Genomic DNA, 27,586 nt, shown 5'->3' on the forward strand with positions numbered 1-27,586 from the left:
ATTTTACTATGAAAAAAAAGGAAGAGAGAAGGGAAAAGGGTGCAACAGAAAGAAGTTCTTCACTTTTTCTAAAAAAAACTCTAGAAAAGTCTACAAGATATGTTGTGTTGATTTATTATAAGCAGTTTAGTTTTGAAATATTTGCACTAATATTGCCATGAGTTAGGGAATCCAGTCAGTTAACAGAGCCTTAGTGTCTAAAACCTTACTAATGCACCCTCTCTTCTCTTTAATCCTTGTTGAGAACTGGATTGAGATACTGAAGCAGGAGGGAAGAAAGAGTGGTTTATGAATTAGCAAGCTGAGGTTCATGAAAGGGTTACTGATTATTGCTGCTAAAAAGCGGAAGGGAAAAATGATTCTGCTTACAAGCAGTGCCATGTCACAAACAAAATACTTATCTCACAGGCTAGCTGAGGCTAGAAAGCAAAGTGAGATCTGATCTTTCAACTGGGAGGCCTTCAGGAATCGTCTGAACATGATCCATAAACAACTCAAAGGATGACTTTAAGAACCTCTTTCTCTCTCTGCTTGGTATGCTGGTCGTTTATCATTGTGCTGAAATGGAATCCCCTTTAAAAGATATAACGGCTTCTTGTTTACTTAAACACAAAGTGGATGATGGGCTGAAAGGTTTTGCTGCCAGCAGAGCAGTCACGGAGAGCTTGGTACAGCCCTGGGGCTGAAACAACTATGCAGCTCCCACGTCCTGACCTCTGCCAAAGCAGCCGCAGTGCAATGGGGCAAGGGGAGCCTCGGCTGTCCCCACCAGAGCTGTGCCGCCCGTGTCCCTTTGTGGAAAAGCACCAGCATCCCACCGGGGAGGCACCCAGAACCACATGCCAGGGGCTTTCTACCACAGGCACCCCCTGAGAGGCAGAGGCAGTGGTACAAAAGCAAGGGCAGCGCTACTTGGGTTGGACAGCTTTAGCTTTGGGGTCAGCTTTTCCCTGCTCCTCATTTTACTGGGGGAGCCAGGAGCTCCAGCGGTGCAGCACAGCACATCGCTGGGGACCTCCCCGGCTTCATCCCTTGGGACCAGAGGGGTTTTGCTGACCTGTAAAGGAATTAAATATCTGCCCCTATTTATATTGAGGAAGCATGATTTAAAATATAAGGGAAACTGAGCGAGGTGCCACATCATGTCAAGGGCAAGGCTCTCTGCACAGAGAAGGGCAGAGTGAAGCATGCACCCGCTCCGGTCTCACCACGTCTCCATCCAGCACCATCCTCCTCCTGGCTCCTGGTGCCAATTCCTGCAGAGCAGGAGCATTTTTGCTCAATCCAGGACATTCCCGTTGGTGACAGGGAGACCAGCGCTTTCTACCAAACTTAAAACATTTGCTTTTCTTCACGGGGCCTGAACCGTGCCGTTCCCCTCCCGCCTTCATTCCCTCCTACTGTGCGTTGGGGCAGTGCTGGGCCGAACGGACAGGCCTGGCCCTAGCCCCGGAGTGGAGTCTGGTAGTTGTGACCGTACGAGCAAAGTCACAACGTTTCGGCAACCTTTGGTGTTTTGTAACCTCTCCTTTTCTCAAGCTGGATTCTTTAACTGGAACTTCCTTGGGGGACGGTGGGGAGCAGCGTGGGTCCTGTGTGGGCAGTGGGGCTGAGCTCAGGCTGCAAGCAGCTGGCAGCATTTTCTGGGATTTTCTTACAGCTTTTGTGTGTTTCCCTTCCACAAGTAAGTCTCTGTCCTGTGGGACACCAGCCTCCATAGGGGCCAAGGCATGAACCACACACTCAGGAAGCTGGTTGTCATCTTTTTTTTTTTTTTTTTTTTTCTTTTTTTCTTTTTTAATTTGAAATAACTCTTTGAAGCAGATTCAGGGCAGATACCACTGACCTCTTACCACAAACGTTTAACATGTATTATTCTCAATGATAAAGTCATACAGCTTAAAACACAAAATAAAGGGGAGGGGGAAGAGAAAGAGGCCACTGCCTTTGCGTGAGTCCAGTTCCCTGGTCTGGAAGAGCAGAAATTCAGTCCCAGCCCTGTCCGCCAGGCTGCCACCGTGCTGTGCCGGGGCCAGGCGGCTGGCTCGGCGTGGAGGCACTGTGTCATAAGGTCCCGTGCCCTTGTCCTTTGCTCTGGTTCATCCTCACCTCTCGTCCCCGCAGCGTCCCACTGCCACGTCCCTCCGCGAGCACTCGCGCTCCTCGCCCCGGAGGGGTGCCGTCCGCGTCCTGGGGGTGCAGCCTCCTTAAGTATCGTGTATGTGGCTTCTGTCGGGTCTAGTCTAGGAGTATATGTCTGTCTTTCGGAACATGTGTAATGTTGTGTAGCAGTGCTCTGGTTCAATAAAGCTTTCATATACATAGCAGCAATGAAGTCTTGCCATCAGGTGACGGAAAGGGGCAGCTATTGGGTAGGGCTGGCAGATGTGGCGGGGACCACGGCCCCTCTCTGTTTGCTCTTCCTCTTCTTGGTGCCAGACTTAGCATCTTTGGTGTCTTTCCGATTTCTGTTCCCATTGGTATTATCTTGCTTTCCTTGCTCTTCTTTTTTCTTCCTTTTCCCTGCAGTAAAGCAAAGGGCAAGGGTGAGGTTCCCAGCAGGACAAGTGTGCCCAGCGGGGTCCTGTGGGCTCCTGGCATGGCTTGAGGGGTCGCTGAGCCCCTTCCAACCACACAGGTGCCCACCTGCCAGCCTGCTCTTTGTACTGTGAGCTGTTCCTAAATACACACAGGGAAGGTGGCTCAAATCTGGATTTAGCTTTGCATTTCCCAGCCTCTGGCAGGAGATTTGAGACTCGCATTTCCTTGCCACCACAGCCTGTTCCCTTTTGCTAATGCACCTTGCAGCCTGAACCACTGGCAGCCAGGCGGGGCTCGTCCCCCCCCTCCCTGCTCGCTGGTCCCGTGCTGTTACTCACTGCTCAGAACCGGTTCCCCTCCAAGCAGTCAGCCCAGCCACAATCTTGTCCATCCCGTAAGGGGATGACCAAGCCACCATTCATCCTGTGGACACAGCAATTCCCGGGAAAAGCACAGACCTAAGCATTCCTACAAAGGAGGTGACACCTCCCACCTGTGCAGCACACGGAGCTTGCTCAGCTGCCTTTTTATCGTGCTGGGCCATTAGGCTAAATACTGCCACGTGGAGTGGTGCTGGGGAGAGGTGGTGAAACGCCCGGTGCTCACTCACCTTCGGGGCACTGGCTCTTCTGCACGGTGCACCTCCGCACCTCCGTGGTGGCGGGGCACAGGGACACGTCTCCGGAGGGAGCCTGCAGGATCCGCCGCGTTCGATCCTCATTACCCTTCTTGAAGCCACACAGCTTCCTCTTCTTGGAGCAGGGCCCCCAGGGCCCCCACTCGCTCATTTCACATTGTGCTGCCAGATAACAAGAAAGGCCAGAGGTAACTCTCGTCTCTCCATGGCTGCCTTCACCCTCCCAGGAGCCCCCCTGCAGCATTGCACCTCTCCCTTCCCAAGGCTGGAGGAGCGTGTGTGCTTCCCCAACAGCTTCCTAGGCTTTCACAACACCCCCTTTCCTACCATATGGTGAACCCTGAGCTGTACACACTCCACGAGCAGTTTGCATTGATGTCATGGTGCTACAGTGCCCAGCAGGCTCCAAAGGGCTGGGTACAGGGATGCCGATACCATCACCCACTAGACACCAGTGCAAACCCTCTGAAGGGTTTGTTTTATCACCTAAGCCAACCTGAAGCAATACATGCTACAGGACCCAACGGATGCACAGAAAGCTCAGTGGAAGGTGCCTGAGTGTCGCTTACCAGGACTGCTGCACTCCATGGTGCCGTTGGCAGCAGAGTAGCCTTCAGGGCATGTGACGTAACATCTCCCTTTGTGCAAATACAAACCTTCCTTACATTTTGTGCAAAAGTTTCGGCTGAAACAGGACTCACAGTTCTCAATTTTGCATTCTGAGGGGAACAAAAACACAAAGCCATCACGCAGTCTGACGCGAACATGAGTGCTGGCAGGCTGGGCTAGCCTGAGCACCACAAGGGAGCTGTGATTTGTGCTGTGTGCGTGTGCTGGGGCTGAGGCTGTGGCTGTGCAGGCAGGGCAGCTTGGGGAGGGTATGGGTGGGCAGGGAGCAGGCATGGGCAGTGGGAGAGCTAAGTCCCAAAGGCTCAGGAGGCTCCTGATCTCTCTCACCAGTTTGATTCTGGCTCCAAGGAGGCTGCAAGCAGCCAGGGCGAGCCTCTGGGTGCCCTGCCAGGCCTGGTTGTGCTACTCGAATAGCCATTAGTTTTCTTTGCCCTGTTCCCTGCTATGGGACAGAGCCACTGTGCTGCGGCAGCAGCTTCCAGGTGGAAATCAGGCAGGGTGGAAAAGGTCTGGGCTTGTGTTCAGCCCGAGCACCAACTGGCTGAAGTGGGAAAGTGGAAAGAACAAAGCCCGGTCTCAGCCGCTCCAGCTGCAGCCACAATATGGGCTGCAAAGAAACTGAACTGGACAGAAACCTGGCCGTCAGGGTGGTTTGCATGAAACTGCCAGGGAATTGAGCGTGTTTTTCCACGTCCAGCTTCTTTCTGGTGCTCTGGCTGAACGAGGCAGCCCCGGGCTGAAGTTCTCACTCAGAGAGCTGCTTCATGACCGTGGACAGGCAGAGGAGAGGAGCACCACGACCTGCCCGCGGCACGGAGACACCACTGATACTCACTGATGCACTTGTTCATGTCTGTATTGCGAAGGCCAAAGTATCCCAGTGGACAGGATGGTAGGCAGATCCCAATTTGCCGGATATCATTCCTCTCCAGAAGGATGAAGAGCTTGGGGGAACATCTCAGGCACCCGTTGAACTCGGAGCACAGGTCGCAGCCCCTGGCACAGCCCTGACTCAGCTCGGTGCTAACTGGAAGAGCAGGAGAGAGGCAGCAGTGAGCACCCACCCATGGGCTCAGGGACACCAGAGCTCTGCAGTTCCGTGATTTTTCCCCAGCCTTGCCCTTTCTGATGGTCCCCAGGGCTTGGGGTTGTCCCATGAAGAAGGACACGGCCAGCTTGAGATGGGGCATCACTGCTGAGCCCTGCCACTCGAGCAAGAGCCAGCTCTTTGGAGAGCGGCCAGCAGCTTCCTGGAGACAAATCCCCCTCTGAGGGAAGCTGCCATAAATATTTGATGTGAAGTATGAGTTCATGTCTTGACATAAGTGCCACCCGGAGAGAACAAATCAAACCCAGCTCAATAATTCATTAGCCCTGTCCCTGCGCATGGCTTTGCCCAGGGGATGCCTTGGCTCCCCTGCACTCACTGCAGCTCTGCATCTGCTATGTCCAGGACCCCAAAGCAGCCACCAGCTACAAACAGCACCCCACTGCCTAAATGCCCTGTAAGAGCAGGATTTCACCCAAACAGAGGTCACACAGCAGTGCCTCTCCGGACACCTCCAGGGCAAGCAGGGACCGAGGCCATGCAGTGCTGGAGGGAAACGCTCTGAGTAATCCTGCCTTGTGCTCTGAGCCGGGCTGAGGCCAAGCTACATCTCACTGTGACCCCTCTTGCATTCACTGTATCTGGCAGCGTAGGAGATTTCACTGCCCCCAAAATAGAGATGTGTTCTCAGCTCCTAGATTCAGTCCAAGAAAAATACTCAATCCCATGTCTTGAGAGTTTTCTGCTTTTAATTATCATGTAAAATGCTGCTTGTTTTGAAACCAATAGCATTCTTTGCAGGCTAGAATGCAGGTTATTTTTATTAGTTTATTATGCAAGCAGTGTCCTTGTTTATGGAGAGACCGTGTATTTTAAAATGTATTCCTTTAAAAGCTGTGTTTACTACACTTCAAAAGCAAGTGCGGAGCTCCAGAGTGTTCACATGTCAGCCTGAGAGGTGGGGAAGCTTTCCTCTCCCTCCCACCGTGACCTGGGGTCCCAGCAGCTCCCCTGCTCCTTGTCCTTGCCCCGTCACCAGTCCCCACTTGTCTGCAGGGTGCAGAGGCTGCTGCAGCCTCAGACAATGAGACAGAAAGCAAGAGGGATCCCCAGGCTGGGGACCTGAGGTGCCCAGCTGCTAGGAGGGCTGGCCAGGTCTGGGCTAACCTCCCCGCTGCATTTTGGGCTCTGGAAGCAGGGATCCCTGCAGGAATCCAGCCCCATCCCTCCTGCACCCCACAGTACTGAGGTTTGCTTCTGTGGCAAAGGTACGAACCAAGACTCACTGGGAATCGTGTTTAATAGCTTTAGCCATGACCTCGAGTTTTCCCTGTTCTCACGGAGCTCCAGCAGTCCCCATTTTAACATAAAATCATTTTTCTGTAATTCAATTTAAAGCCGTTTGAATGCAAACCAGTTCTAAAACGAGCTCGCCTAAATGAGGGGAAACCCATGCGGCTGCTTTTGTGCTTTTCGGGCTGCTCGAGTCCTGGGGTGGGGCTGGCCAAAGCCCGTCCTGGCCGCAGGGGATAATTAAAACCCGCCCTTGCCATGCACCTCGGGTTGCAGCTCCCCGGCCATGACCACAGGAAAAGGGACCACAACAGGCAAGATCCTGCGAGCAGGAGACCTGCACAGGACCAGGGGAAGGCTGAGACCTCGCTGGGCACCAGGAGGCTCTGCCCACCCTGCGCATCCACAAACATTCCCGTTCTCCACGAACGGCAGCGCATCACGAGGAGCAGAGAAGAAGAAAAACGTTTCATACGTACTTCGTCTTTGCCTCTTGCCCTTCACCACTTTGCTGCTGCCTGTTAGATCCATCGAGCTCAGAAAAAACACCACCACAAGCAGTCCAAGCTGCATAGTAACTCTCCAGCGCTGCAGCCCTGTATCGCAGGGTGATCGGAGTCCGTCCCGCGCCCGGGGGGCTCTGCTGTCACTAAAACCTCTGGGGCTGGCTCAGAGCTGAGAGTCTGTGTGTGAAGCCTGGTGCAGGACCATATCCACAAGCTACCGGCGCAGCAGCAGAGGCCTTAGGTAGCAGGTAACATGGTTCTGCCTTCATCCCCATACGGAGCGCAGGAGCTTGGGTCTAGTCCCATCTGGGGGCTCGCGCAGTGAGCGTTAGCTGCTCGTAGTTTCCACGGGCACGCGCAGGAACTGGAAAGGAAGAGGAGAAAGGATTAGCTCCACTGGATAATGAACACTGGTCTCCATCGTTTCTGTCTGGAGTGGGTCAGCACGGTGCCAAGCATAGAGCAAAATCTGGGGGAGCAGCACAAGGGGAGGGATCACCCTCCAACCCCACCTGCACATTTCTGCTTGCCTTAATAAATAACTGCATGTATTTTTTTTTTTCATGGAAATGCCTGCCGTGGTCTTGCCAACTGTGGCTGCTGAACCCAACTGCAGCCGTAACTTGTTCGTTGCAGTGCCAGTGCTCCTCAGCCCCTGCTCGCCAAGCAGCAGACGGCTGCTGCGGGCTGCCAAGCACAAAATATGTTTCCTATCAAGGGGGCACCTCTGGGGGCTGGGAGTCGAGCTGGGTGTGCAGCGCTGTCCCTGGGGACAGGGAGGGATTGTCCTGAGAGCTGCCGAGATGCTGCGGTTTGCTCCAAAGGCAATTGCAACGCCCTGAGCTCCCCGTCCTTGCAAATGCAGCTCTGGGAAATGGCTGCGGAGGTGGATTTGGGTGCTCTAGGAGCAGAGGAAGAACGACTCCCAGGCTGAGCAGTAAGCTCTGGCACAGCATGGTGGGGCTGCACTCTTCTGTATGCAGCTGGCAGAGCGCAGCCCCACCAACTGCTGCCATTGTGTGGGAATAAAGGCAACAACATTCACTCAGTGAGGTCAAATGAAACAGAAAAGGGTTTTAATCCCTTTATAATAACTGTTCAGACACTGATGCCCCCAATGGCCAGTGGCAATGGGGCTGGAACAGTGCCCGGCTGCAGCCCTGGGCATCACAAAGGGTTGCAGGACCCTGCTGCTCACACACCTTGTACTCAGCTGTCCTGGGGAGATACCTTCCAGCCCCACGGCACACAGGGACCAAAGAAACCATGGGAGCTCACCCTGCTCCAGCTGGGAGCAAGCCCTGCGCCCAGGAAGGTGCTTCCAGGGGCTGACTGCACCCCAGCGTCACCACCAGGAGCCCCGAGCAGCCACGCACGCAGCAGAAAAGCTCTTGGAAACTGCTGCTCGTAGCAGCAGTAGCAGGTTGGCAACATCTCGAGGCAGCAGCTGGAGGAAGATGTGACCCGTGTGTTGCCGGGCCTTGCAGCAGCACGTCTCGATGCTGAGCTGAGCACCAGAGCAGAAGCCTCAGGGCAGCGTTGGTTCAAGAGCACCGGCGCTGTCGGGAGGGCACGTGGCACCGCGGGGTGCTGCTGGCATCCTCCCGCCCCAACAGCCTTGAACTTTTCACCGTATCCCCGCTGAGACTCCCCTGAGAGCTGCTGGGGCAAGAGCGCAGCGCTGCCCATGTGCTTGTCGTTACAGCCCGCAGCATCATCCAGGGGATTTTCAAATAAATAATTAGTCACTTGTGTAAACACCAACTTGTTCTGCACTTCCAAGCCTGTTTGCTGCAAGCTGCTTTATAAACACTGTCAAGTGCTTAAGCTGGGCTGTTGGGAGTGTTTACCGGAGCGGAGATCCGCGCGGAGATCACAACCCTCACCCGCTGCAGCCTCCCTGTGCTCAGCATCCCTGGGCACACGTGTGGGGCAGCCCTGCAGGGAGGGGTGAAGGCAGCACGGCTCCCTGCATCCTCTGAGCAGCACAGAATGGCACGACATGGCATGGCACGGCACAAGGTGATGTGGCACGGCACGGCATGGCATGGCACAGCACGGCATGGCACACCTTGGCATGGCATGATGTGGGTGGCACGACACGGCACAGCATGGCCCAGCACCACCAGGTGGACCCCAGAGATGCTCAGCAGGGCCGTGTCAGCACAGCTCAGCCCAAACTCTGCCCAAATTAGCCCTGAAAGCCAGCTGCACCGGGGGGAGCACCGCCGCTACCCGCTCTGGCTGCCCCTTGTTGCTAATCCCAGTGCTCACGCAGGTGACGTGCCCCGCAGGACACACACGTTGGACCTGCTCCACGTCCTTCCATGTTTACACAACAGTCACAGCTCAGGCAAACCTCCCCCACTGTTTCGGGACAGCAGTGGGGATGTTTTCAGGGAGCCAACACTCCCCCAGCGTGCCAAGAGCCAGCGTGAGGCTTGAGCCTCAGCCGTATGAGCCCATCCCTTAGGGCTCGCTCGGCGCAGGGGCAGGGACCTGCCATGGAAAACCTAGAACACAAATGGAGAAAATGCTTTTTCCTCCTTCTTTCCTTGCAGCCTAGCCCCAAAAGAGCCTGAGCGTCCAGCAACAGCTGCTCACTCAGCACAGAAAACTACTGGATGCTGAGAAGCCTGTGCCATGGTGGGTCCCCAACACATTCTCCACATTCAACCCCCCCCAAATTCCCTGCGCAGGACTTGTGCCTGTGGTCTGCCCCCCAGGAGAGGAGCCGGGTTCTCAGCTCTTCCCACCCTCACCTCAGGACACAAATTATGATTCTTGATGCTATTGCAGCCATCAGTCAAGCTCAGGTTGCTGCAAACAATTTCCAGTCTAAACATTAGCAGGATTTATGCCATTATCCCATCGACAGGAAGAATTCGGGGTAACCTGAATTGCTCTGAATTCATTTATGGAGAGACCTGGCCCCTGCATCTGAGATGACAGTAAGCCTTGTTTGCAATTCAATCAGGATGAATTGGTCCTTGGGAGCTCCAATACAAACCAGAAAATGTAAACCATCCAGATAATTTACCATTAGTCCTCCTACACACAAGGTGAGAAAGACCGACGTTATATCCCTGGGATATTCGAGACCTAATCCGCAATAACTAAATTGCTGATATATTGCCTCTCACCGAACGTATCGGGCTATCAGTAATGTAAACGGGCTCTCTGAAGGTTTACTGAAGCCGGGAGAGAAGGACCAGATGCTGGAGGGCTGGAGGCAGGACAGCGGCCAAGTGCAGCAGCAGCAGTAATGAACCCCGGGACCTGCCCGCTCAGCTGCCAGCACCCGGCTGGACACCAGCTCTGAGCACAGAGGATTTGGAGTTTCCACATCCTGGAGTTGAGGAGAAAACTTGAATTTCACCTTGGCAGCCTGCTTGGAGGGTGGGAGCGGTGCAAATATGCTAGGAGACCGGACTCCAGAAGTTTATTCATTCTTCCCATTCTTTTTTCTCAATTTCTAACTCATTTCTATTTCTAACTCATTTCTATTTCTAACTCATTTCCATTTCCATTTCCATTTCCATTTCCCTGTCCAGCCCTGCTGCTGCAGCAGAGCCGAGTCCCACCAGGTGGGACATAGACAGCAGGAGAGGAGGCACCTTTCAAACAAGCAGAAGCCCACACACGCGTTTATCTCGCTGCATGCCTTGCCCTCCCTTGGCAAAAGCCTCGGGCAGCCTCTCCGAGACATCTGAAGCTCGCAGTCTGAGGTGGGGCTGGGAGCCGGGCGGGCTCCGAACGCACCCCTTTGGGTGCCCTGGAGCTGCGGGTGTCAGGATCCAGCCCCAGGGGGCCCCATCCCAGCCCCTTTGGAGCTCCTCACATCAGAGGGGCTTCCCCAGAGCTGGCCTTGGTGAGCTGAGCGCAGTTGGGGAGTGGGGCAAGGAGATGAGAACCAGAGAGCAGCTCAGCACCAGTCACTTGCACGTGGCCCTTGTAAACACAGAAGCCTCCAAGCACCCGCAAGGTGGGTGAGGGCTGCAAGGACGCTGCGAGCTGCAAGAGGAGCAGCAACACCAAGCACTCCATCTGTCTGTGAGCCCCCAGGCGTCTTCCTTGGCTGTGCAGCACTGTTATGCCTACTTGACCCAGAGATGTGCCCAACTTGCATGCCCGTGGGTGCTCCTTGCACCCGCTGCCTGTGCCTTGCCTGCCCCGTGCTGCCTGTGGGGTCATCCTGCACAGCTGGGGACCCCCAGGGTCACCCCACACGCAGGGGTGGCTCACCCATGGGATGCCCAATACTGCAGAATCGGCACAAGAAGGACAGTTTCCACCAAAAGCTCATTGTGCTCACAGCTAGGACAGTCTCCCTCTCAGTCAGCAGGGCAGAGAGACCTACACGCTACAGAAGAAGCTCTTTGAAGCCCTGGGTGGTGGAGAGTCCCAAGGGTGCCCAGCGTGGGCATCGCGGCTGCCGCAGGGTGTCTCACCCGGCCAGCGGCCCCGTGCAGCACATGCAGAGCCACTTTGTTCTGCCTAATCCTTGAAGCAATAAAAGAAGGCTGCATTAAGTCAAATTTCCGAACCAGAAGGTCTTCATTTGATATTATATCCGAGTGCCAAGTTCTGCAAAATCCCTAACCCATAAACTTCACTGAAAAGAAAAAAAAAATAAATAAAATAATAAAATAATAAAAAACAATCTGGCAGCGGAGCTCTCCGCAGCATTGTTGAGGTCTGACTCCTTCCACCAGCTTCTGCACTGCATTCCCCCACAGCTGCGGAGCCGTGCTGTGACCCTGCAGATGGGGAATGGGACGAGGAGGGGTCCTGCTCGCGGGCACCCCCCTGCCCCATCCCCAGCAGCAGCACCCAGCCCCGGTGAGCTCGGGCTGCTCCAAGTGCTCCTGCGATTACCAGTGCCACAGTCCTCTCTCTGGGAGCGCTTGTGCTCGGCACTGTAAAACACCAGGAAATTTTTTACTGGGGGATTTCCACTGCCCTTGCTGCCGGGCCGGGGCGAGGAGCAGCAGCGGAGCTCTGCGGCAGGCTGCAGGCTCCGCCGTGCCCACGGGAGCGGGGCAGGAGCTGCAAGGCAGGAGCTCAGCTGGGGTCCCAGAAGGATCCAGCTTATTTTGCTTTTAGGTACGACTTCACGTGGCTTTAAGCCTCCCCTAAATCTCAGTAACTCACCAAATGCCAACTGGTGACAGGATGCACTGCAACAGTAGCAACCAAAGCAAGTTTCAGGCCAGGGATTTCAAACCAGAGCTTTTTGGAGCAGCGCAGGCCGGGCGGACTGAAACCCAGAGCCTCCCACCAAAACCAAAAATCCTCATTAACCCTTGGAGGCTGTGCTGCTGCACACTGGGGTGCTCGCTGGCAGCCAGGGAGGTGCAGGGCAGACACACATGGTGCCCACAGGTTTGTGGGGATTTAATGCCATGTCCTACGTGAGCACGCAGCAGCTCAGCTCAATGCCCAGCTCCTATCTGATTTCCCTGCGAATGTGGCCAAAAAAGGGTTTTCAGCAATATCATACAATTGACTCTAAATGCGTGGTTTTAAAAGCAAACTTCCCAGGCTGACAGCAGCCTAGCGAGCCACAAGCTATCGTGTAACCCACTCCTTTGGGCAACAGCAGAAATGAAGCCCGGGGCAAAGACCCTAAGCAGCACCTGGGGCTTTCTGCTGGGCCATACGCAAAGAAAGCGTCCTCCAGGTGGGAGCTCCCCATGAGGACTCCCCGTGTGCCAGCTCTGCCACCGAAATGTCACGGCGTGGGAAACCTGAGCCTTGCAGAGCCCAGCGAGCAGCGCTGATTTCAGGAGCAGAAGGAAAAACATAACATGAAAAAGAGCCAGGAGCCTCAGCGTTGGGCATCAGGGCAGGGCCAGGAGTTGTGCTGGTGGGAGGCAGTAAGCAGGGCAGCCCGAGCTTTCTCCTGGCCAGCTATTGCTGCAAAAACTTTTGAGTTCTGTGTTTTTTACAAGGCTTTTTGCTATCACAGAGGATCATCCCAGCAACAGGTTGCCTGTGGGCATGGCTGCCAGCTGTCCCTGTACCAGGGTCTCCAGCCAACACCTCCATCCTCGGGGGAGGACACTTTCCCACCCCGTGGCTGTCCCCGCAGGCTGTCCCGTCCCCTCCAGCTCTTGCTTTGCCAGCAGAGCCTCCCAGCCCCACGGTGGGGGCAGAAAGGTGCTCGGGTCTAGCTCAGACAACGGGACCACGGGGTTTGCTGTGGCTGGCTTATTTTGGGTGTGCTGGCAGGGTCGCATCCATGTCCCCTCTGCCACCAGAGCGGGTGCTCCCGCGCCCCAAACTCGCTCCCCGCCACGTCCCTCAGGGTGGTGCTGCTGCTCTCGCAGCCGGGGCTGGGGCACGGAGCCAGCTGGAAGGAGCCTCTTCCCCAGGGTGGCTTCCAGGCATGGCACAGCGCCCGCGTCCCGCAGAGCCACCGCGTCCCCGGCCCGGGCCAGAGGTGAGCTGGCAGGCAGGAGGTCAGGGGCACAGGTGGACTCCAGGCAAAATAATTCACAGGGGATGGAGCTGCGGGCAGAGGTTTCGCTGCAAGTGCTGGGTCCCCACGGGACCTCAGCTAAAGCCTGGCCACCAAAAAACATCTTTAAGCACTGCCTCAAGTTCACAGACCTTCACCTTGCAGGGCTTCCTGCACTCATGGCCAGTGACCAGTGCTCAGGAGAGCAAAGGCTCCATCCCTACCACGCTGTGCAACATTTACTCCTGCCAGCATTGCCTGATTTTAATGCCTTTTGCTGCAAAACACTCCTTTAAACCCAAAGCACATCACCTGCACACCCCCACACCCACCTCGAGGGCCGTTCAGGGGAACACACATGCCTGAGCCTATAGAAACCATAGGAGCCTGAGGATGAAAATCCCCCAGCGCCTGCATCACGCTGCAGCCCAGCTCTGTAGGTGCACAGGACCACGAGGACGGGTCTGAGACTTCGCCACGATCCGAGCACACGTTGGGGACACCCAGAAGGGAGCCAGGTCCCTGCCCAGCCGTGGGATCACCGCCGCATGGAGCCCAAGCCCCCGCTAACCCCTGGGCTCAGCCGCCCAGCGCCCAGACACGGCAGCACTTCCCCTGCACGGCAGCACCCGGGGTGTTAACACGGCCGTGTAATTATTCCCATGATCGCCGTTAACCATTTCCCCACTGATCCCACCTCCAAAAACCCCAAGGAGCACTTACTTACCCCGCGCTCCTCGGCTGCGCGCCGTGCCCCCATGGGTGCCGTGCTCCTCAGGAGGCTGAATTAAGGGTCGGTATCGAGGCAGGGACCACTTAACGGGTCAGTCCCCAAATTGTGCAGCCCGAGCCCACTCCTCTCCCCGCGAGCCGGTGCACGGCAGCACACCGAGCAGCCACGGCGGGTCCAGGAGCCCTAACGAGCTCCGCGCACTAACGAGTGTCACCGACTCGCTCTGCACGCCCCGGTGCCAGCTTTGGGAAGGGAAAGCAGCGGGAACGGGAGGGAGAGGCAGCCCGGCTCCCCTGCACAGCCCCGCTCACCTTGGGGGTGGGGGAGCTGGGGATCCCGGCAGATCGGGCTGTGATTTCTCCCAGCTTTCATTGTCTGAACTCATTATCCGCGTTGCACAAGGCAAAGCCGCAAGTCGGATGCTGACAAGGCTCGCGTTCCTCATTAGCAGCCCACATTGCAAAAGCTTCATCTAAACAAACATGCATTCTGAAGCCCTTACCTCTGACTTGTCACTCCCTCATCACTGCTGAAAAGACTCTTACTGGTTTCCCAGCTTTAAAACACTACAAGACCAACTACAAAAATCCTCGGTTCCTCCAGAGAAAGTTACATGCACGTCTCTGTCAAAAAAAATGAAAAATACTTTCATGGCGAGTTCATGGAGAAGTCTGGTGCATTTGGGTCTGGGGGGGTTTGTTGACTTGTTTTTTAAAAGCAGGTTTCTAACAGCTTCCCAGGTTTTGCGCAGAGAAACAAACCCTTCTGTGATGTGCAGGATTTCAGCTCGTAAAGATCGCCCAGGCTAGTTCATACTCCATCAGCCCACGCTGCTCCCTGTGTGTGCAAAGCAGAAAGTATGTGATCATATCAGAGCAATTTGCACATTAATAAATCCTGGTCTCAGTGCCGTAGACTCCATCCCCATCCACCGGGTAGGGTTTTTTTATTATTATTATTACCGGAGTATCCAGCTTTGTAAAGGCATCTAGTGCAAACTCCTGCATGAGGGAATTCCACCCCACTAGTACCACCTCCTAAGACAATATCCAGCCAAAATATTGTGACTGTTGCAAAACCCGGACTGGAGCTCAACAAAGGACCTTCCAGCGTTGCATCCAGAGCCAACGGGGTCTCAGTAAATTACTGCAGAGTGACACAACATCCCGTTCTCTTTGTAGTCTTTTTTATTTATGACAGTTAATTCCGAGTTATTACTAACATTTCAGTGGTAACTGGCATATGAAGTCATCAGCTGTCACAACTGCATCTGTTAATAAACATGTCAAATATTAAAAGCAGCTTATTATCCTCGGGAGGGAGGAAGGCACCAAGGCGATGAGCTTTAAAGCCTGGTTATTTTTCCATCCCTGGCTGTGCAACGGGAGGAAAGGCTCACGCGTGGGAAAACGTCCCTGCGGTGGATCCCTGCTGCTCCCTGCCCTGCGTCGCACCCAGGCAGCCCATGAGCCCTCTCCCCTCTCCCTCCTCACTGCTGCACCATCCTCATCCCCCTTCCTCTTCTCCTGGGACAGACTCTGCTCCACATGGGGTGTGGGGTGTGAAGGGGAAAGCCGAGGTGTGGGCACCCCGCTGGGGTCCCCAAGAGCCACCGTGCCCAGAGGGCTGAGCAGGATCTGGCCACCACCCTCACCAGCATCCCCGTGTGCCTGCTGTACTGGGGATTTGGGAGAGGGATGGCAGCAGTGTCCCCGTGTGTCACTGACCCTAATCCCAGCTCCCAGGGGGCAGACACAGTGCCTGCAACATGGGGATCTGCAGGGAGCTCCAACAGCTCATCCCCCAGCACTGCTCCATCGGCACCTGGAGCCAGAAATCAGGGTCTTGAGCCCACTCCCACCCATGGGTGGGTTCGGGAGGACACACGGGTGCTGTGCAAGGGGCAGCAGTGGCTATGCCATCTTCTCCCTTACCATTCAAAACCTTAATTCCCAGCACAGGAGAATGTGGCATGTCTTCTCCTGCGCTCTCTGTCTCCGTGGCTGCTCCACGTTCCTCATCCCTTGGTGGCAATCCCAGGCACAAAGCCTGCTCCTGCCCAAGGCTCTCCTCGTGGCACTGCCTCTGCCTGTCTCTGAAGGTAATCTGCAGGTCATGGTCTTTGAGGGATGCTACAGAAATCAGTGGTGGTGTCTTCTGAACTATCTACTTAGGGGTTATTTGGTGATAACCCAACCAAGCAGTTCCCTTAAAGCCCAGATGTGAGACTTGCAGTCTGGAGAGATGCAGAAGACGATGCACAAAAAGCTCCATCCTTGCCTTCCCCCTTTTGTCTTTCATTCCTCCTCCTCCAGCCATCCTTCCCGTGGCACTACATGGGTTTGAACCAGAAGATGGGCGATTATCCCCAGAAACCACCACCAGTGGAGCTTGCCCAGGCTCAGGCTGCTGGCTCCTTACGGGGAGGAACCCCATCTGCACAGCGCTGGGACCAGCAGGGAAGGAGGCAGAGCTTCAGGGCTGGCAGCTGAGCAGCCCCAGCTCTGCAGAGCAGGGAGAGGAGCTTCAGGCTCCCAGCTTGTTCCTCCTCCTATTCTGCATCTTCAGGGAGCCTCAGCTTTGCCACAGCCCTGAGACCACTGCAATGCTGCAACGGAGCAATCCGCTCTGGGGCTGGCGTCCCTCATTACAAGGAAAGAGTCAGCAGGAAGGATCCCATACCCAGCCCTGTCCCATTCCCGGAGGTGCCTGCCCTCTGCAGCACACAGGAGCAGGGATTCCCTCCGGCACAGCCCCTGCTCCTGCCTTTCGGTGCGACGCAGCCACCAGCGCCTCTTCCGCCAGCTGTGACCGCGGCCGGCTCCAGACGGCTGCGCTCCCCCGGGAAGTGGGTCAGCTCCTCTAACCATCTGAACACATGTCAGCATTTATTTTAGGTGTAAGATCCACTCGAGCAGATGCCATAATTCTTCTGTAATGAATAAAATTCTGTCTCAGCTTCCAAGTTTTCCTAGGGACATTACAGGACAGCATGCTGACATATGAGCGATGCCAAGCAGGGTGACTCACCAGGCAGCGCGTAGCAAAAGTCTTGAAGAAATGAGCTGCATTATCTTCACTTCATCTTCCCCAAGCTTTCACAGCTCCTGGCTGAAAGGCGGAGGGCACAGGCTCTTCCTCAGGCTGTCATGGGACCGATAGTGAGCTCCCGAATCCTCCTCTTGTGTCCCTCACTTGGGTTCAGAGCAGGTCCCTGCTGATGCTCCGCGAGCCACCTCTGAAGATGTGTTTCTAGGCATCCTTGGGAGCCTCTGGCAGGAGCTCTGGAGCTCTTCGCTATGAGGAAGAGGAGGGATGCCAGAGGGGACATGGCATAAAGTCCCCCAAACACGCTGGGGATTTGTGTTCTTCAGGTAAGAGCACAAAAATACAAAACAGCCCAGAACAGGCAACAAAAAGAATCCACCCTTCATGCAGCTTTTCCTTTGCACTGTGCATGTGTTAATGCATGTGGATATGGACGTTTTATTTGTCCTGAATTGTCTTCGGCACTCTTTAAATGTCCCTGGTTTCCTACTTGTAAACTGCATCTTCTGAGCTCACTGCTGTCTCGCAGGAGCATTAGGGAATGTGGTTTGAAAATTGCACAGATGCTACGTGGTCACTGCCGTCAGTCTCCGCATTAAAGACCTTTTCTATTTATATTTAGAGGTTTTCTGCTTTCTACTCTAGGAATTTCTGAAGGGCCATCAAACGTCGCTCTGGGACAAAGTCATGAAATTGAACGAAAGAGTGAAAAATCTCACGAACTGAGGATTTTGAATCCTGTGCTTGCATTGGATGGCCAAACCTTTTCCTTTCTAATCTTTCTCGGATCACTGCAGCTCCATTTGACAGCTGTAGATCAAGTTTCAGTGTGGAGCGAATGTTTATAAGCGAGCAATAAACCCCTGAAGACAGAGCTTTATAATGGAAACGCTGACAAATCCAGCAGTAGGACCAGGGCTACCGGGCGCATCAATAATTAGCGAGCAGCGCAGTGTGTCCGACTGAAGGCAGGGCGATGTGCTTGCCAGCTCCCTGGTGTTAGAAGGTATCATTGCAGAGGACAGTAAATCACACTAAATCCTGCCTTAACACCCTCCACAATAAATCCAGCATCAAGTCCCACATTTCTTCCCCTTCTGACAGGCAGCTAATTTACCGTTTTGTTTTGCTTTAGCTAATGGCTCTTGAGGCTGATCCTAAATTAATCCTAAACAGGCTGTTTCTCTCTCGTACAAAAGGACACGAAATTCCACATTTTCACAGGGCAAAAACGCCAAGCCACTCCAGATTGAAAGCAGAGCCGCTGACTCAGGAGGCTTTCCTTGCAGCCCACAGAAGTCCTGGCCACGCAGGTGCTGGGGCAGCGTGGTGGGCTCCTGCCGTCCCCATTCCTCGTGCTCTGCTCCCAGGGGCTGCCCCAATATTCCCTTCCCAGCAGCTTCTCCTCTTGTTTGCCAGCTGCCCGGATGCAATCAAGGAGAGGTTTGTGTAGAAAGGGCTCACCAGATTTGCTCCTCCAACAGCCAGGGCATCGGCCCAGTGAAGCACCGCGCTGGCTCCAGCAGGACTTGGACGCTGCCCGCAGTTGCCAAAAGGATTGATGGCCGGTTTTCCATCATCCTTATGTTTGTCCATGTTATTTAGGTGAGATGAAAAGCCTCTTCTCCTAACCCAGAGCCTGTCCAGTGCCCAGCACATTGCAGACCTGGTGCTCCTGCCTAAACCCAGAGCAGGGAAAGGAGCAGGGCACCTGGCTCTGTGTGCTGGATGCTCCCTGGTTTGGAGCTGGCTCCAGACCCTCAGCTGAAAAGGTCCTGGGCTTGGGGACCAGGGCACGAGCAGGCTGCAGGGATGATCCTCGGTGGGGATGGCACAGCACAACCTGGGGCAGATGCATCCCTGTCCCAGCCCACTCTGCCCAGGCCCAGCCGTTCCCTTGCAGGGCTCCGTGCCTCACCCCACACAAACCATCGCTGTGCCTGCTCCGAGGAGGAGCCTCCCCCTGTTTCTGCAGAGAAAACGGTGACTCCCACATCCCCAAACCCACTGCTGGAGCACTTGGTTCCCTTCCCCATTAAAACCCTGCCTTAATCTGGTGGAGCTCACCCAGCTGTGGCTCTGGCTCTGTATCTTCTTATACCCCCAGGTTCCAAGTGACAGCAATCCCCCCACGGAGACCCCATAATGCCTGGGGACCATGGGGACATCCTGGATGGGACCCATTGGTGTCCCCCCCAGCAGCTCCAGCAGCGAGCAGCACAGCTCCTGGCAGACAAAGCCTCTGGCATTAACCCTGTCTGCAGGAGATACCAGCACCTACAAGTTCTCAGCTGGCACAGAGGATGTATTACTCATCCCCAGTGCCTCATCAGCCTTTGATAGTATCTCAGCATAAGCAAAAAACAGAAAAGACGCTCGCTGAGACACCAGAAGGAAAAGGAGAACGGTTTGAAGCCTCTGCAGCAGTGCAGCCCCAGCCCTTCCCCGTGCTGTTTGCCTGCACCCTTCTCGGACACAAAGCTCTGCTTTTCAGGGGGCTTATCTAGCGCAGGATGATTGATAGCCTGGGCAATTGTTTTTAATAATATCTGCACACCTGCAGTCCTCAGTCCCCGGTAATACAGTTATCCCAAGTGCCTAACTTCTTGCATAAACAACCGCTCTGGTTGCAAAGACAACTATCAAGTTCCCATCGCAGCCTGCACAAGCCCCGCTCGGGGGTCAGGCACGGGGGCACGCGGGATCATTCCTTCCACGGGGGAGCCAGCAGAAAGGGGCTGCTCTGCCATGGGGGATCACCGGGACGTGCCTCTTTTCCCAGGGCAGAGAGAGCACCCCGGGGCTCCCCGGTGCCCGCAGAATGACCGGGGCATCCCGTGCTCTCCGTGCTTGCCAGGCATGGAAAAAAGGGAAAAAAGGGGGATGAATGTAGGAGAGGGCAGCGTGTGGGTGGTGAATTCGTGCCCCCAGTGAGCCGTCCTGCATCCAGCACCTCGCCTCGGGGCCGGACACCGCGTGCAGGCTGGGCACTTCGCCTCCGCCCTTGGAGCGGCGTTACGCGCATGCTGGGAAAGGCTCCCCTCCCGCTCGCTTCGAAGGCCCTTTTCCCCTGTTGTTTGAGGAATGCTGTTTGAATTAGCTCCACGGATTGCAAACAGACCCCGTTGTTTTCCTTTTCCCGGTGCAGGGAGGCTTCTGTTCTCTTTGGCCTGCTGGATTAACCAGGGGGCCTCACACGCTGACCCCTCTGCAGCTCAGGGAAGCTAATTTAATCCCAATATTGTTACAGATCACAGCAGGACAGATCTCACAGATTCCTTGAGGCAAACCAGCGCTGAGCTCTGGCAGGGACAGCAGCGCGCTGTGTTTGTGGAGGCAGGAGCCTCTGCCATTTTTTTTCCAGAAAATTTCCTCTACAAAACTCAGGAGGCCAGCACCGGGGTTGTGGGGCAGCCCCGGGCACGGGGAGCTCCTACCGGGGAGCTGCTCCCCCTACACCCCACAGCATCCCAGGGTGCACAGGAGGGTGGGGGGCAGAAGTGAAGGTAATACAGGCTGGCACTACCTCGCTATTTCTTTCTCCTTCTTATTTTTCCCCACTGGATGCTCCTGGAGCTGTATTTTTGAGGTGTGTTGTTGTCAGGTCGTACAGAAAAGCCGCAGCCAAGCTGTGCCTGCTCCCAGCACCCATCACCTGCCCCATCCCTGTGTCACTCCCCCAGGCAGGTCCCACCTCTTCACATCTGAAAGGGGGACCAGGGCTCCATCCCTGGCCCTGCTGGAGCTGTCACAGTCCTTGCACCAAGCACTGGGCAGGATTGGGCTCCCCCTGCCCTGGTTGTGCATTGTCCCCACCCCAGCCCCAGGCACTGCCCCCTGCCTTGCCCCATGCATTGCCCTCCGCTGGCTCTATCCACATTTCTCATTTCTCTTCTGTCCGTAGAAGGCAGACAGGATCCCAGAAACCCTTCTTAGCTCTTCCCCAGCTTGGATCCTTTCTGTCCTCCTTCCCCACACACAGGACACGGCCCCACGAGCTCGGTCAGAGCAGAACCCCAGAGAGCCACGGGCACTCCTCTGTACTGCCTCTCCTGTCCCGTGCCGCAGGGAGATGGGGAGCTGCTGATTCCTGGGTGGCTGCTCGCCATGCCAGGGCAGCGCCCACGCACCTTTGTGGTGCTTTGCTTCAGGAAAAGGCACCTGGCACCTTTGTAGCAGGGCAATCAGACAAACCTCACTCGTGCTTTAATCTGTGCTGTAATTTCCCTTCTCTTCCTGCGTGCAGTGTCTCAGCTCTTCCTCCCCTTGACCTCCCCTACCCGAGGCGCACCGGTAGCTCCGGGATTAAAGTCAGTTTTTCTATTTAATAAACCTGCAGAAACCCTCATCTACCGCCCGGTGCACCTTTCCAAACCACATCATGCTTTTCTTTCAGGCTGAAGCAGGGTCTGCTCCAGAGGAAAGCCAGCCCATGGTGCCACCACCACCACCCAGGACCGCATCCAGCGCCAGCAGCGGGGGTCCTGCTGCTCCCCAGCGTCGGTGCCGGCGGTGCGGGGAAGCCCTGCCTCCCCCAGCATCACTCCAGGGGGCTTTGATGTTCGGGAAACGTAAATTGCTTTGAGACACTATTAAAGTCAAGCTTAAATGATGACAGGCCACAGGGCTGGGACTTCCAGCACGTCTCGGAACTCTGTCCAGAGCTGGAGCTGGGAGAAGCACAGCAAGGAGGACACAAAACCCGGAGTGTTTGCAGCGGGGGCTGCCCCACGAGCAGCTTCTCCCTCCCCGGGTTTCTGCCCCACTGCCAGGCTCGGTGCTGCCATGAGCATGGGGCAAGGGGGGCCCCAAAGAGCTGCTGGAGCCCAGCCTCCCCTCAGCCACGAGCGGCTCTTGGGAACATTCCTGCTGGATGACATTTCCCAGGGCACTGAGAAAAGAAAAAAAAAAAGAAGAGGCACTTTTTCCCAATATAAATTCTTGCAACATTTAAAAAAAAATATAACACAATAGCTGTAAACTCTGAAATGGCTGGGGGTGAAAAAGCTACAGCTTGGCGTGGAAATAGCGCTGCCATCCTCACCGACTGGTCAGATCCCAGATGTGAGACATCATGCGTGACAAAAACCCCAGGGGAAGGCCACGCAGGAAGCTTGTCATTGCCGTGGACTCCCACCCCGGCACGGGGACACACGCAGGTGACCTCAGGAGACCCCAGCATTGGGGTCAGTCACCTGCGGTGGCGTGAGCAGAGCTGGGGTGGCCCTGGACCCTCTGCAGGGTCAGCCAAAGCCTGTGGAGGTGGCGAGGAATATCGCTGTATTGAAATCAGGAGAAATAAATCATTTCTATAGCAAAAGCAAAAGTATAGCAAAACCAGCAACGTATTTTGCTGTACCAGTGTAGCAAAAGCTGTAGAAATGTGCTTGCTCGCTGCGTTCCCTGAGACATTTGCAGCACGTCTATAATTATTTTAATTATAATTAAAGGCTCTATGCTGTGAGTGTGCTGAAGGAGCACGGCTAAGGCTGCGCATACGGCCTTAATTCTGCTGCACTCCGGCTTTTGAGAGGTTTCCAGTGGAGCCCTAAGCTTTGCTGGTGCGGATGGGATATGTCTATGTATTGTGTTTTAAACTATATAATTAATTGAGTGCAATGCTCTGCAAGGAGCTAATTCTGCCTAGGGATTTGGGTAATTCTATAAACATGGAGAAGCAGCAACGCCCAGCCCCGCCGCCGCGCTCGGCGGGGAGCTGCAGGGAGGAGGCTGGGCAGCGCTGGGAGCCGGGTCCTGGGGTTGCAGAAAGCCAGGACTGGGGCTCCTGGGGCCTTGGGGGAAAGGGAAGGGAGAGACAGGGATGGGGAGGAGGAAGGGGAAGATGAGAAAGTGGAGGGCTGGGAGCAGGGGGTGGCCGGTGCCACCCCGCAGCCGCACCGCGGCACTTCTGCACATGCTGTCCGCTTCGAGCTCAGCGTCTGCACGGAAAGAGCCTGTGCATACTTGAAATATCTTCAAGATGACGGCGCGAGGAAGAGAATGGATCGTGCATGGCTCGACAAGATGGCAGAGCCGAAAACAATGGTCTGAGGCAAAGGAAAGAATGCTTCAGCGAGGCCTTAGCCAGAGAGCCGCGCGGGGCGGCAGAGCAGATGCTCGCGACGTCTGCTTTGGGGCTTGGTGGTTTTAGACAGTCAGTGCAAGTTCATATGAGCTATTCTCTGGGAAAATGCAGTGACGCCTCCAGGGTGCACAGGGGAATGACTGAGCGACTCTTCTCATCTGCATGAAATATGTCCCAAACCCTCAGCCGCCACCCTCCCCGCGGGGACAGCCATCCTGCGTGGCCCCGCGCCCCCGCTGCTCGGAGGGCGCTGAGCCACAAGGTTCAGAAAAGGCGGATTTAAAAAAATATCTCATTGAAATAACCCAGGGAGCTTGGATATTCAGAAGCTTTGGGTGATGGGCAGCTCCTCTCCTGCCAGTCAGTGGGATAAGGTCTGAAGCACAAACCATGTAGGAACACTTGCCTCATTCCCTGCTTGGGAGTTTTGGTGATTTGAGGGAGACGCTTGGGCACAGAGTATAGCAGACAGCCACCCCAAAAGGGACAGGACCATCCGGAGCCCTGCACCACAGGGACTCATCCAGCTTCCACCCCATGTTTACGCTGCAGACAGCACCAACAGCCCCCGGGGCACCGGCAGAGGGGCGAGGGGCAGGTCGGAGCCACGCTCCTGGTTAACATTACTGGGAAATGCGCATCCATTTCCCCGTTGTGCCTTTTATAATCTCCTCCAAGCCGCTCGTGCATATTCCAGGCACGTGCTGCGGGATCTGTGAAGGGCACGGGGCGTGCGTGGGAAGCGCCTCGCTGCTGCTGGCAGGAGGCTGTGGCTTCGCGCCTCTGCTCCCCGAGGAAGAGCCGGGGCTGAGCCACACAAAACCCACGGCCAGCCCCTCTCTCCAGCACCGCTGCAGCAACAGGCATGAGATGCTCTTTCCTGGAGATGCCTTCTCGTTTGCTAGGAGGGAGAGCAGCTCTCCAGTGATTGCAGTGTCAGCAGGAGCTACCAGGGACGTGACAGCCTCTCGTGGAGCCTCTGCCCGGGGAGCTCCGGGGTTTCATTTCCAATTAAGTTTTTCATATGGTAGCATTCAGAACTCTGATGGGAGATGAGGCTACTTTTGTCTAAGAGAGAACATACTTTCACTGTTGCACCCGGCCCAGAAATGACTTCTCCGCTATTAAAATGTGATTTAATTTATCTCCATGCATTCTGTGATGACTAGGACTTGTTCTAAGGAGACCTTTAAAGGAGAACTTTCACGTTATTAAATGTATGTGCTAGGAAGTTGAGTTCTGGCATCCTCTGATAACCAAATTTCTTTTCTAGCCTCCACTATATCCATCATGATAAAAGCCCCTGCCAAAGCCCTAACTCAAGCCATGCTTCTGGCATATTGTGAAACGAATCGGGGTGGGGGGCGGGGGTGGGGAGAAACCCACAAGATGCTCCAGTCCAGTATTTTTTTTTTTTAATCAAAGTTTCAAGGATATTGATGGTTTACCTCATAAGGTAAACATTTGTAGCCCAGTTGCTTTCCCAGGGTTAAACCAGAAACAAGTGGCTATCCGAAACTGCAACTAATTTGCTCTGACAGACTCCAGTCAGCTTCAAAATGAGTTTTCTTAAAAATCACAGGCCCTCGATATACTCACAGAGCGGTGGCGTTAGTGTTTCCCCTGAGGACAACAGGACAAATGCATTTTGGGGGGACAAACCCTCTCCCTCCCCACAGCACGGTGCCTGTCCCCTCCGGACACTCGGCTCCTGCACCACGGAGGGAAACCCTGGCAGCCCCCAGTGCTGCCTAGCCTGGGGCACAGCACCCATGGGTGCACCCCCAGCCTGTCCCCATGCTCTGCACTTGTGGTGGTCATACAGCCGTGGGCAGCAATGGGTGACAGACCCTATCCCCTTGCTCCTGCCTCACCACCAGCTGGAGTAGCCTCGGGAAGGTCATTATGTGCTGCACCAAAGTCCCCCCCCAGACCCTCTGCCACCCCCAAATTCACCCACCAGGCTCTTGTGCCAGCCACCCCTTTGGGTGCCACTCATGGTGCACCCAGGACGGGCACTGAGGGTGTCAGGGTGCCCCTCAGCCTCCCCGCCAGCACCATTCGTGCAGCCCTCCCACAGCACCACCATGCTTAACCCCAAACCGAGCCGCAGCAGGGCTGGCTGGAATCAGGGAGCAAAATCCATGCTCAGGGTGGACCGAGCCATCCAGGTTGGGGGGATGCCGCTGTCTGCTCGGGCAGCGGGTGGTTAACAGCAGCATCCTGCTGCTCTGCCTCCTGCGAGCTGCCTGCAGCAACCCGGGGCTTGTAGGGCTCTATTTATTCTGCACTGACAGCTGGCTCACTGAGGACGTCACCGTGCCAGCCTTCCTCCTTGGCATACCCAAGATTAACGCGGCTCCAGCTCCGCGTACACTACCTGCTAACAGATCCTGGGTCCGATGCCAGCCGGCACCCACCGACGTGCCAGCTGCTAGCTACAGAAACCTCAGTGCCTCGAGCTTCAGGCCCTCTCTGCCCTCCCAAATCTCATCTGGGAGGCACTGGTCATGCCCCCCCTTCCTAGCAGTCCCCCCGATGCTCATCCAGCTGCGGGGCGTGCGGCTCGGCAAAGCTGCGCGGTGGGGAACGGCACGAGGGAGCTTTAATTCAGTTCAAGACGCGCAGCGCTACTGTGCTCGCTATTAAAAGCTCCACGCAGAGCGTGAGATTTCCTGCGCACAAAGAGGAAGGTATCTTTTTTTAGAGCCTAATTTTATTGTTTCCCCAATGTATTAGCTCGTGGACCGGAGCCATGGCAAACCGTGCCGTGAAAGGAGCTCCCTTCCGTAAAAGCGTCTCCAGGGCACGACGACGGCTCTGGAGCAGGGATGGTGCCAAGATGCTTTCACCACCAGGGCTGGCATTGCCCCCGGGACTCTGCACATGGCACAGCACCACGCTGGCACCGCTGGCGTGCCCGCCTGGCACAACGTGCCCGTACAGCCCTGGCTGCCAACCGCAGTGAGCTGTCGCTCTGCTCTGCGTATAAGTCAGAACCTGTAAGCGGCTCCTCGCCGTTCGAAGAGGCTGGAGAGGGAGAAGGGAAAGTGCTGCCAGACCCCAGCTGGTCTGGGCTCTGGGAGCTGGTGGAGGATTAGCCCAGCAGCGTGTCTTTACAAATCGCTGGTTCCCAGAGCACACAAAGCAAAGCTCTGAGTGTCTCGGCAGTGAGGCAGAGACAATTACTTGGGGAAAACGACGGCGTTTTCCAGGAGGGCACACACAGACGGGACCCTGGCTTCCCACAGCTCCTGTCTTACAGCAGGCACAGCACTGGGGCTGGGCTGAGCAGATCCCTTCTGCTACAGCCTCTGCATCCTGGGCTTGTGCCTCCCAGACCAGAGAGGGTTTGCAGAGCAGCCCCAGTCCTTCCTGGCATGGCCTGGAGTGAGGAAGCTGTCTGACCCAGGAGACGGGGAGGCTACTGGGGATGGTTTCTCTGCTCGGCACAGCCTCATGCCTTCTCTGCAAGGTGTCCGCAAGGACTCGGGACTGACTAAAACCCTGCGAGAGCCTGCAGGCAGGCCCCAAAGCGCACCGACCACAGATACAACCCCACTCCTTCAGCCCTCCCAGTGCGTTCTGACCTGGATAGGGAGGGAAATCCAGGGCTGCACTGGCTCGTGGCAGAATTATCCATCCCAACACCCCCAGCCGACTCCACTGCTGTCACATCCCGCTGCCAGCCCCAGTCCCCGTTCCCTCTGTCCCCTGCCCGCTGCCCACCCCGGGCTGGGGCCTCCCCACCGGCCACCCTGTCGCAGGCAGCGGCCGAGCTGGAAGCGCTCGCTACTTGTTTCACGGGCACTTCCGACATTTCCAAAATTGTTTTCGTTCTGGCTTGGAATGAAGACAAATATTTCAGAAATTTCCTGGATAACATAAAGTTTAAAATATCCTCCAAACTAAAATAGAAATAATAGGCTATCTCAGCTCTCGCATTATGTCATATCATGCCAGCTCATGGTACACTGTGCAGGATTACAGATGGCTCGTGACGAGCAGATGTAAACAAAAATACAAATAATGTCAACAAGAGAAGAGAAAAGAAACGCTGAAATGAGAAATTCTCTAAAACAATCTTTTTTTTTTCTGCCTTGTGCAAATTAATTCTCCATGGGAAATGGCTGGGATTTCATAAAAGAGCACAGTCTGGTCAAAGCAGCCTTGTCTGGAGGAGGAGAGACGCCCCGGGAGCGCTCCCCACCAGCGATGCCGCGGCGGCGGGGCTGGGCGCGAGCTGTCCCCGGTGCCCCTCGCCTTCCTGCCCCCTCCTCCCCTTCCACCTCTTATCTGCTTGATGGAAAGCCAAGGCGAGCGTGGGGCCAGCCCCGCTGCGCACCCCCAGGTCCGCGCTGTCGGGCGGCAGAGATAAAGCCAAGATGGATAAAGCCGGGCGCCGGGGTTAACCGTGGAGAGCAGCAGCTCAGAGGGGAGCGGAGCGCTCATGGTCCCCCCCTGGCCACGCAGAAGGGCTGGGTGGGCTCTTACCTGGAGCTGGCTCCTGCCGTCCCTGCTCATCTCCCACCCGGACGGGTGCTCAGCGCCGGCACCGCTGCCCCACGCCGGGGCTCTGCGCCGGGCGGACCGCCGGGCGCC

At 55.6% G+C, this 27,586-nt stretch overlaps 1 protein-coding gene across 2 annotated transcripts; it reads right to left on the bottom strand.

Annotated features, from left to right (window-relative positions):
- Positions 1 to 140: 140 nt before the first annotated feature.
- Positions 141 to 27,586, bottom strand: RSPO1 (R-spondin 1). 2 transcript variants are annotated; one of them, XM_082777285.1, is made up of 6 exons: positions 27,479 to 27,586; positions 6,629 to 7,019; positions 4,644 to 4,835; positions 3,748 to 3,897; positions 3,152 to 3,340; positions 141 to 2,523 (listed from the first exon to the last, which is right to left on the bottom strand). In XM_082777285.1, the coding sequence occupies exons 2-6, from the start codon at positions 6,720 to 6,722 to the stop codon at positions 2,366 to 2,368; spliced, it is 783 nt and encodes a 260-aa protein (XP_082633411.1). In that variant the 5' UTR covers positions 6,723 to 7,019; positions 27,479 to 27,586; the 3' UTR covers positions 141 to 2,365. The 2 variants fall into 2 exon arrangements, with proteins under 2 accessions (XP_082633411.1, XP_082633410.1); XM_082777284.1 differs by lacking the exon at positions 27,479 to 27,586 and adding an exon at positions 14,354 to 14,530.

The sequence above is a fragment of the Aythya marila genome (genome assembly GCF_965140915.1).
Source record: "Aythya marila genome assembly, chromosome: 22".
Taxonomy (NCBI): Eukaryota; Metazoa; Chordata; class Aves; order Anseriformes; family Anatidae; genus Aythya; species Aythya marila.

Bases quoted from the DNA above. Each gene is read 5' to 3' on its own strand.
- RSPO1 (XM_082777285.1), bottom strand. From the start codon at position 6,722: ATGCAGCTTGGACTGCTTGTGGTGGTGTTTTTTCTGAGCTCGATGGAT. The intron at 3,341-3,747 runs GTAAGCGACACT...GTTATCTGGCAG, and splicing joins CATGGAGTGCAGCAGTCCTG to CACAATGTGAAATGAGCGAG. The intron at 2,524-3,151 runs GTGAGTGAGCAC...GCTTTACTGCAG, and splicing joins GAAGAGCCAGTGCCCCGAAG to GGAAAAGGAAGAAAAAAGAA.